The 10,821-nt window shown below is 41.4% G+C and overlaps 1 protein-coding gene across 1 annotated transcript in view; it reads right to left on the bottom strand.

Moving 5' to 3' along the window:
* Nucleotides 1-7,114, bottom strand: part of HIBADH (3-hydroxyisobutyrate dehydrogenase) — a 138,532-nt gene extending 131,418 nt beyond the window's left edge. Inside the window, exon 1 of the mRNA XM_006832184.1 lies at nt 7,016-7,114. Within this exon, the coding sequence (XP_006832247.1) occupies nt 7,016-7,106 (91 nt within the window). The 5' untranslated portion in view covers nt 7,107-7,114. The remainder of the gene's footprint in view (nt 1-7,015) is intronic.
* Between the last annotated feature and the right edge of the window lie 3,707 nt (nt 7,115-10,821).

The raw sequence follows: 10,821 nt of genomic DNA, 5'->3' as shown, positions 1-10,821 counted from the left end.
TACTCCCGTAAGGATTTACACCCTCGGAAACCCTGTACAGGGTCGCTATGGGTCGGACCCGACTCGATGGCACTTAACAACAACATATATGTACCTTATTTACATAAAAATACGGTATATGTACAAACAATTATACAAGCCAGTTAAAGACAGACATCATCACAGAAATACTAAAACAATGCTGATACAAAAGAAAGGCAAAGACAATCCATCTGGTTAGGTGACTTGAAGGAGGAGACAACTGACCTGGAATTTCTATGATGATTCAAGATTTTAAATAGAAAGAAAGTACTGAAGGAGAACACATCTAAAAAAACAAATGAGCACAAGTATACACAAATCTGTATGAAAGGCAAGTGATAAATGGCACTAGGCACTTTACAAATCTTGCTGTTTTCCTATCTTATCACTAAACCCACCTTTCAACTGAGAAAACTGAGGTTTACTGAGTTAAAGTACAAAGTCCAAAACTTTTACTAAATTAAAGTCAAGAGTCAACTCCAACCAGTGTGACTAGATTTTCCACTTGTAGCTACTTGTAGCCACTGCTCTCCATTTTTCCTAAAGGGCATGTTGTTGTTGTTGTTGTTGTTGTTAACGTGCCACTGAGCCGGTTATGATTCACAGCGACCCTGTACGAGGTTTTCAAGGTTGTAAATCTTTGCTGGAGCAGGAAGTCTCATCTTTCTACCACTGACCTTGTGGTTCCCAGCGCAGTGCTTATCCTACAGAGCCACCCGTACTCCTCCTTAAGGGCACAGGACATAAAAGGAAACAACAAGAAATTGCAACGGAAACAATCAGTGCAGCCATAACACAGACAACTGGCAAGTGGGCTAGACAAACTGACTGTATTTTGTTAAGAGGTAGTTACTGAAGAGCTCAGGGAAAAGAAGTGGCATGAAGAGACCTATGCTTAAGGAGTCCTGGAGTAGCACCAAAGGATCAGCACTAGATTGCTAAATACAAGGTCAGTGGTTCAAACCCACCATCTGCTCCTTGGAAACCCTATACAGGGTTGCTATGAGTTGGAACTGACTCGATGGCTCCTAAGAACAGCAATGCTTAAGGAATAGAAATGAGGCAGCAGTGTACAGTGGATGACCAATAGCAGTGGACCCTGGAGGCAAGGTTATAAATCTAAAAGTAATTCTGTAGATCAAAGTTAATATCGGATAGTAGCCGTGGAAAAACAGAAACATGCAAAATATTTCAAAGACAGAAGTGAAAGAATAATGCTATTGATAAGATTATGAGCTGAAAATCAGGGAAAGATCAAAGATCTAATCATTTTAGCAAGAGTATGGTGGAATCAATAACTTAAAACAGAAACCAAGAAGAGGAACGAGACTGGTTTTAAACAGTGTTACCTGTGAATTGCCAATGAGCTCAAAAATGTCCAAAAGAAAGATGAGAGAGTTAGAAGTATTACAACCAAGGTTTGAAATATATTTGGTAACCATCTGTTTCAAGGTGAGAGCTGAAATCGTGGAAGATGATAAAATCATCAAATGAGAGGAGAGCTAAAGAGGCTCAAGGACACAGCCCAAAGGAATGTCTACATTTAGAAATCAAAAAGAAACCAAGCCTAAACTAACACAGATGTTAGAATCATTAAAAGAGTTACTAGAAATATAGTCCATATGTTCAAAATGAAGACAAAAAATGTAAAAAAGACTCAAATCAAATGTACTGAGATAACGACAATGTGTGAGTTGAAAATTACACTGCAGATTTAACAGCAAATAAGACATGGCAGAAGAAAAGATTAATGACCTTGAAGACATACCAGAAGAAACTAGCTAAAATACAACACGGAGAAAAAGAATTTAAAAAATGAAAAGGGCACTAGTGAGCTAAGGGACAACTTAAAGCAGTCTAATACACAAGTAACTGGAGTCTTCATTGAGAGAAAGAAGTGGGAACTGAAAAATTATATGAATAACTAATGGCCAAAAATTGTCCAAATATGGTAAAAACTATAGTCCTGGTGTGGCACTGTGGGCTAATGCATCAGACTGCAAGTCATTTGAACTGCAAGGTCTGTGGTTCAAGCTCACCAACTGCACCTTGGAAATCCTATACAGGGTCGCTATGGGTCAGAATCGACTCGACATCATTTAACAAAAACAACATAGACCCACACAGCTAAGAAGCTCATTGAACCCCATTCACAAGAAACATGAAGAAAATTACACCAAGACACATGATAACCCAAATGCTCATAAGCAGCCAGAAGGGCGGAAAGGTACAGAAGACCAATGGTATGGATGAAGGTCGAGTTCTTGAAGGAAACTGAGTGAGAAGACAGGGGAGAAACATCTCTAAAGTACTGAAACAAGAAACAACTGTCGACCTAGAAAAAGCTCTAGTCGTGCAGGGGGTTAAGTGCTGGTGTGCTAACTGAAAGGTCAGTGGTTCAAACCCACAGGAGAAAGATGAGGCTGTCTGCTCCCATAAAGATTTACAGCCTCGGAAACCCTATGGAAGAGTTCTACTGTGTCCTACAGGGTCACCCTGAGTTGGAATCAACTTGACAGCAGTCCGTTCTTGGTTTGGTCAACATAGAAACCTATACCTAGTGAAATACAGAAATAAGATACTTGCATATGCAAAGAAACATGAGGAAATCTGGGGAAGTAACTGATATGACCACAATCTTGATTGTAAACATTTCAGATATGAGGGGAAGTCAGAAAGTATTGCTGCAAAATTATAAAAACATTTATTAAATTAAAGTATCAAAATGTGAAGCTGTTTCATGACACAATATCCTTGTAGGTCTGTATACTTCTAAAGGTGGCATTCCCATCTCTCTAACCACTCCTGGTATGGCACTGTAGGATGAGCACTAGAGCACAAGGTCAGTTTCAACTACAGGGTCAATGGTTCAAACTCACCTGCCACTCCTCAGAAACCCTATACAGGATCGCTATGAGTCAGAACCAACTCCACGGCACTTAACAACAACCTGTCCCTGGAGTCCTGAAGTGGCACTGTAGAATAAACACTGGAAAGCTAACCACAAGGTTGGCAGTTCAAACTTACCAGCCACTCCTCAGAAACCCTGTATGAAGTAGTTATGAGTGGAAACTTACCAATGACATTTAACAACAAAATCCCTCCCTGAAGGAGCCCTGGTTGGTATAGTGAGTTACCTGGTGAGCTGCTTACAAGGTTAGCTGTTCAAATACACCAGCCGCTCCATGGTAGAGAGAGATGAGACTTTCTGCTCCCATATAGATTTAAAGCCTCAGAAACCACACAGGGTTGCCATGGGTCAGAACTGACTCAATGGCACACTACCAGTACCAAGCCCTTCCTAAGAATTCTGTATATCAAAACAGCAGTCTGGGCCTCCTAGAAGCATGCTAATTGTGTTCCTTTTAAAGGTTCTTTGAGTTTAGGAAACAAAAGTAAGTTTGAAGGTGCAAGATGGGGGCTATAGGGAAGACGGGTAAGGTTTCTCAACAAACTTCTCCTAGGACAGCCCTTGCTATCCTCAAAGAATGAGCAGGTGCACTGCCATGATGCAGGCAAAAATTCCTCAGCATAACTTTCCTGGCCTTTTTCTCACCAATGCAATTTTCCATTTTCTTAAAACTTCTTAATAAGCCCCTTTGATAGTCCTGTATCCTTTGTACTTTGAGCATGTTGTCAGGAAATACTAGTCCCTGGAGAAGGACATGATTCTTGGTCAAGTGGAGGGTTTGTGAAAAAGAGGAAGACCCCAAACAAGATGGACTGGCACAGTGGCAGCAAGCATGGACTCACACAAAGCAACTGAGATGGCGCAGGAGGGCCAGTGGTTCGTTCTGTTGTGCACAGGGTCACTGTGGTGCCTTGAATTTTACTTACTATGACTTTTCTACTCCAAGTCTTAATTCCCACAAAGTGATTGGGTAGGACCATGCAAATAAAGCATACAGGAGTCTAAGTCTGGGATTGGTTAGTTTTGCCCTCCAGCTAGATTTAAAAACAGCTATCTCAGAAGCAGAGAAAGAAGATCCCAGGACCATCATGAAGGAAGAGCAGGAGTCGGGCATAAGGCACCCAGAGAAGCATATATACTATAATCTAATGCTGTTTATTTTTCTATTTCCTTTTTGATGCTTTATTGTTGTGGTGGTATACCCTCAAGTCAGTTCCAACTCATACTGATCCTGTATTTACAGCCTCATACTAAGGAGTTCTGGTAGCGTTAGTGCAGTGGTTACGAGTCAGGCTGCCAAACTCAAGGTCAACAGTTCAAAACTACCAGCAGTTCCGCAGGAGAAAGAGTAGGCATTCTGCTCCCGTAAAGATTTACAGCCTCGGAAACCCTGTGCAGGGTCACTATGAGTTGAAACTGACTCCATGGTACTTAACAACAACAACTAAAGCTGTAAGGAGCTCTGGTAGCACAGTGGTTACGAGTCGGGCTGCTAACCTCAAGGTCAGCAGTTCAAAATTACCAGCTGTTCCACAGGAGAAAGAAGAAGCTATCTGCTCCTGTAAAGATTTACAGCCTCCGAAACCACATGCAGGGTAACTATGAGTCAGAACCGACTCTATGGCACACTACCATCAACAACAATCTACAACTTTTAGGTCTTATTTTAAAAAATAATAATACATTATAGGGGATGCTAATAATGTTACCATTCACATGATAGAAACATTTCAAACATATTAAATTGACAACACTAAAATAATGTTGTTATTTGAACAAAACTGATACCTGGTTTTATTTTCTTTATGTTCCTAGGCTTCAAATTTGTATGTATCTTTTTTTATTTTTTAATACTTCACGTTAAAAAAAGTAAAAACTTTTGAAGTAAAAATAACAAAAATGTCTATTTTAATTTCACAGCATATAAACAATGGAAGTGTTTTAAAACACCACGACAAAAGAACCATTTCAATGTTGTCATACATTTATATAGTACCATAAATCTATCTTCTTGTAACATCTTTGGGTCAAAGAACCCAAAAAACAAGATTATAAACCAAAGTAATCTAACCAGTATTGTGCAGTGAGCTCTCCCACTTTACAGATTAATTATGATGGCCAGAGCCTGAGAATCTCGCACCCATAAACTTATAAAGGTACACCAAGGTCATTAAAATATCATCAGACCACCTTAAAAACCACTAACCACCAAATAGGTCTTCCTTGGCTAATTAGAATTTAGAGAATTACACATTCATGTGAAAACCGGTACTATATTTACTAGTCCGCAAAAACGGGCCGATTCATTTTCTTTTTTTTTTTTAAGTACCTAAAAGTGAGAGGCATCTTTTACATAGCTCAGAGTGGCTCCATTGAAGTCTGGCAGGTTCTGTTTGTATCTTATTAGTAAGATTCTGTGTCAGACATCTGTTCTCTAACATCAGATAGAGCCTAGCTATTTTAAACCCAAGAGGAAATTCATTCTTCTGCACAGGTTTTACTGAAGCAAAGAAGCGCGTTGTTAATTCAAATCATAATTCTTTATTTTTTAAAAACAAAGATTAGAATAAATTAACACCAAGGCCTTTTAGTCCTGAGTTTGAGCTCAAACTCAAAGTAAGATGTCACCTTGAGGACTAAGGTGCACCTGACCCACGGTCATGGATATTTTCAATCACTTCCTCCTATGCATGTAAAAGCTAAATGATTAATATGGAAGACCCAAGAAGATTTGTTGCCTTTGAATTATGACATTGGAGAAGCATGAACAAATCTGTCTTAGAAGATGCTCCTCTGAAGCAGGGGTGACAAGACTGTCTCACATACTTTAGACATGGTATCAGGAGGGAGAAATCCCTAGAGAAAGACATCATGTTGGATAAAGTAGAGGGTCATGGAAAAAGAAACCTCCCAGCGATATGGACTGACACAGTGGCAGCAATAATGTAATGGGCTCAAACATGGCAAAGACTGTGAGGATGGCGCAGGATGGACACCGTTTCCTTCTGTTGTGCATCGATAGGGTCACAATGCATAAGATTTAAACAGTGCATCTGTTACAACTCTCAAACTTGCACAGGAAGTCAACTGGTAGTGTCCCCACAAATCAACCGACCCAAAGTGATGAGGGCTCCTGGTGTAATAGTAAAAGCATGAAATCAAAGAGTAAGGAACTCCTTTCTAAACCCTACTTGTGTGCCAACAAGTTCTTTCCAATTTGTAGGTCACACCAAACCTGGTTGATTCAGATTCATAGTTACCCTATAGAACGGAGCAGAGCTGCCCCAGAATGTGACCACATCTTTTTCTGGAGGAGAGGCTGCTCGAGCCTTTCAGTAGCATCTGAGCGCTTTAATCACTGTGACACCAAGACACTTCGTCAGAACCTATTGTTTTGTTAAGTGCCATAGAGAGATTCAAGCCACAATCTCATATTTGTGGTTGAGTAAACTATTTAGATTAATAATTTGACAGAGGTGCCATCTTCAAGTGGCACAGTAACAGAAAAAAAGGGGTAAGTCCACCTTGATGGCCAAGGGTGGACCAAATTTGCTGCATTCACTTTTTCACCAATGTAGATCGACATTCCACCAGCCTCAAGTGGTAAACATACGTTGGTGGGAAAATGACATTATCTTTTAACTGCATTTTACACCAACTTTTTGAAACCCACAGTGAATCAGACCCTATGGCCCGAGGGCACTGAAAGGTTAGCAAATGCAGAGCCAAGAAGCTCTGAAAGGCCAAGGGTAGCTGGGGTGCGTACAGGGTCACCCCAAAAGTCCTCGGATCCCTAACTCCAAGGAAGCAGAATCCAGACCTAAATCCTCCCTTCACTCCGGCTCTTCCCTGTTCCTTTCTAAATCCTAAATAGAACACTGAGCCCTTACTCATCTAAAGTCACGGGGGTCACTCCCCCCGTGAGCGGCAGCCGCATAAGCAGCCAGGCCCTGGATCAGCCAAGAATTTTGTTTGTAAGCCCCGACCGATCCACAGCGCCTCCCGGGAAAGCACCTCTTCCACTGGCCGAGCGGGAGGCGGGAGGCTGGAGGAGGTACGGGGGAGAAGGTGCGAGGTCCTTACCCGCGGAGAGGCCGGCCGCAGCAGGCCGCTGCAAGCGGCTCCAGTACCGGAGGCTGGAGGCTGCTCCTCCGAGCCGAAAGGAGGCTGCCATGCTGCCCCTGCCCCGCCTCCCAGTGTGACCTCCCGCGCCACTCCACCCGCCGGCTGACTGAGAGTGTGCGCTGCTGGGGCGTGGGGCCGCGCGCACGCGCTCTTGCCGCTCCCGCAGGCGCACACTCGCGCGGGGAGGAGCGCTACGCCAAAAGGCCAGGCCCGACGAGACACTGTTCATCAATCCCCTTAAGGACAGGAGAGCTGACCAATACAAACTCCCAGATCCTCCTAGACTTCACTATGCACCAATAAAATCTTACCCAACCTTGAGGTCACGCTGGCGCTCCTCCCACCGTTCCTTCTTTGGCTGGAGGAACGGAATCTTCTTGTTTACCAAAAACTTAGAGGGAGTGTGGGGGGCGGTGGCTGTCAGTCACTACCATTTCCTCGGAGCACCCGCCCCCCCAAGAACCGCCCCTTTGCGGGCAAGGACAAAACTTTGACCAACTGCTGTAATTACGAGGCAAGCGAAGAAATCCCAAATCTTACTAAGTATGTTGTTGTTGTAAGTACCTTCGAGTCGATTCTATATTTACCCTGTGTTTACGGTTTCGATGAGGGTTGGCGGGCTTGAAATGCTGACCTTGAAGTTAGCAGTCCAGAGTTTGTCCTACAGTGCAACACCAGGACTCCAGAAGAAGTACTGGGACCCATTTTTAACTTTAATAATACGGTGAATCTCTTAATGTTAGTATTTGCATTTGTACTGTATTTATTTACAAACACTAAATATTAAAAACACTAAATAAATACAATTATTATTTCAACTGTAAGATCTATCATGAATGCAATCACTTTAAAATTCATTTGATTTAAAAACTTTATTTTACCCCAATAGTTTCTCCATCAATTCGAAAAATAGTAGGAAAACAAATGGATGACATTGCCCTCTTTGAAGGATAGAATTACTAGGAACTTGCACTTTCTACTCCATAGCAATTTCTGTAATGTCTGAAAATTCTACAGCTTGCGTCCATTTTATAAGCAGGAAATAAAGGTAAATTGCAATCCAGAAAGTTAGTTTATATGTATATATATGAGTCAAAGAGAAAACATGTTATTCATTCTCATGTTAGTGTTTGATATCCACATTTGGATATTTGAATCTCTTGGGGACTGTTCTAGGGCTTTCCACTCCCACCCTCCCCAGGGACACATCAACGCAAAATTTACAGCCTTTGAAGAAAGAGAGTGAGAAGTGGTTAGTATGATAGGATTCCCAGAGTGTCCACCTCCCCAACTACATTGTATTTATTAATTTAAAGCGTAGGGTTGTGTTCACTCAATCTTTAACTCTAAGTAGCAGAATCAATACATTTGACTTTGACCTTTTTTCCTCTGCCAAGTGGCTAAAGAAGAAGCAGAAGAATTGGATCATTTCCAAGCCGGCTCTCTTATAGTCCTGGGCATGCTAGCAATGTTTCCAGGAACTAGAACGGAGTGCAAAGTCCTCATTGTAACTGCAAGAAAAACAATTCCTTTCTTTTACTGTCTTCCAATCTCCACCTCCTTCCCACACCAACCAAAATGAAGGAAAGAAAAGAGGGAGGGAGGAAATTTTTATTTTAGGGATTGATACAGTCTCCTAAATTTATGGTTCCCCACCCCAAGGATAGGACTGTTAATTGGACTTTGGAACATTTCCTCCCTGTTCCTGTCTTCTTGGAGTTATTTTTTAGGTATTAGTTCTAACAGACCTCCTGCAACCAATAAATGTTACCCTACAGGTTTTTATAATTAACTGCTGAAATGCAGTCTGCCTTTCAACTAAGTGTACCTACATAGTGGTACTATTTACAACACAGCAATTGATCTCTCTGGCTCCTTGAGTTTATATCCCCATCCTCTTGAGATTTTATATTCAATCAGATTGCCTTTGTCATTTTTACTGTGAGCTACTGTGTTTTTGTTTGTTTGTTTCTCTAGGCTGTTTATAAGACTCGTTTCTTGAAAATGAGTATTTCTTTACCAAATATGCCTCCTATGAGTGGTAGCCTCCTAAGTCTACCAGTAAATTATTATTATTATTTAATTAGAAGACACTTGCTGTGAAATTGATTCCAACGCATGGTGCCCCACGTGTGTCAGGGTAGAACTATGTTCTCCAAGCAGCCTCACATCCTGTGAATTCACTTTCTCAGACAACAGGAGTCAATAACAATAGTGATAACAGCTAGTATTTCTTGAGGACATTCTAAATGCCAGGCACTACATAAATTCTTCACATGGATTAATTAAAGTAAAACTTCAGCAGCCCTGTGACGTAGTTACAATTATTATTTAAATTTTAAGAGAAGACCATTAAAACACAATAAGATTATTAATTTTACCAGGGTCACATAACTAGTAACCAGAACTAGAAGTCAAAACCAATGCCCATGTTCCTAATTGCCACTTATTATGTTTCTTTAAAATTTAGGGCTGCCTTCCCACTGGGAAATTGAACCCTGGATTCCTGTGAGACAACAAGACTAATGAGGCCTTGTTGTTGCTGTTGGTAAGGGCCACAGAGTCAGTTCTGACTCAGAGTGACCCTCTGCTGGGTTTCCAAGGGGTAGTTGGTGGGTTTGAACTGCCGACTTTCGGTTAGTAGTCCAGTGCTTATCCTACAGCATAACACCAGGACTCCACACTAGGACCTAGAAGGACTTTATTTAATATTTTCTGGACATTTGTTACACAATAAATATTCAGTGATAAAGTTAATCCAAACCCATCCATGGAAATATAAATAACAATTTATTCAAAGAAGCCCTGGTAAGGTAGTGGGTTATGAGTTGGGCTGCTAACCTCAAGGTCAGCAGTTTGAAACTACCAGCTGCTCCATGGGAGAAAGATAAGACTCTCTGCTCCAATAAAGATTTACAGCCTCAGAAATCCCATACAAGGTGGTGTGAATCGGAACCGACTCTACAGAATACAGCAGCAGCCTTTTTTAATTCTGTTTGTGAATTTTTGTCTCTAAAATAATTCCTAACTGCCGCTTTGCTAAAAACAGTATCTTTCAAGAAAAAAAGTTTGTCCTTGAACTGAAACTAGGTTGTTGGTTTTTTTGCCAACATACACCCTGGTTTTAACCTACTTAGGCATTGTGACTGAAAAGAAACCAGTCCTTGCCTCTTCTTTTTACTAGACTATGGCACTGACTTCTTCTTAAGTTGGACACTGCCTATGGTTTCTGTGTCTTTTTTTTATGTTTCTTTAAAATTAGGGGCTGCCTTCCCACTGGGAAATTGAACCCTGGATTCCTGTGAGACAGCAAGACTAATGAGGCCTTGTTGTTGCAGTTGGTAAGGGCCAACATTTCTGCCAGGCATCCTCCAAGCCTCCCTTGGTCTTCCTCCACTGACCTTTCTTGACTACACCCTATGCAACCTTTGCTAACTGGTGACTCTAGTACTTTGAGTCGCACACTGTAGAGTGTCAGGTATATCCAGGAGCTCCAACTCTAAACTCTTTAAGAGAATAAAACAACAAATTGATTCACAGTCAAGACCTCCTCCAGTGGATTCTGCCTATCACCCGAATATGACAGAGCTGCAAAAAGTTTGTGAAACACGAACATCAAACTCCACGTACCTGACTGACACCAGAAGAACTAGATGGTGCCCATCTACCACAATCAACTGCTCTGAAAGGGATCGCAATGGAAGGTTTCTGGTAGAGTAGGAGAAAACTGTGGAACAAAACTCAAAATCAGAAAAAAAAAAAAA

The sequence above is a fragment of the Chrysochloris asiatica genome, unplaced genomic scaffold, assembly GCF_000296735.1.
Source record: "Chrysochloris asiatica unplaced genomic scaffold, ChrAsi1.0 scaffold00006, whole genome shotgun sequence".
Classification (NCBI taxonomy): domain Eukaryota; kingdom Metazoa; phylum Chordata; class Mammalia; order Afrosoricida; family Chrysochloridae; genus Chrysochloris; species Chrysochloris asiatica.
Note: the sequence above shows the minus strand (reverse complement) of the source record. Positions and strands in the feature narration are given on the sequence as shown.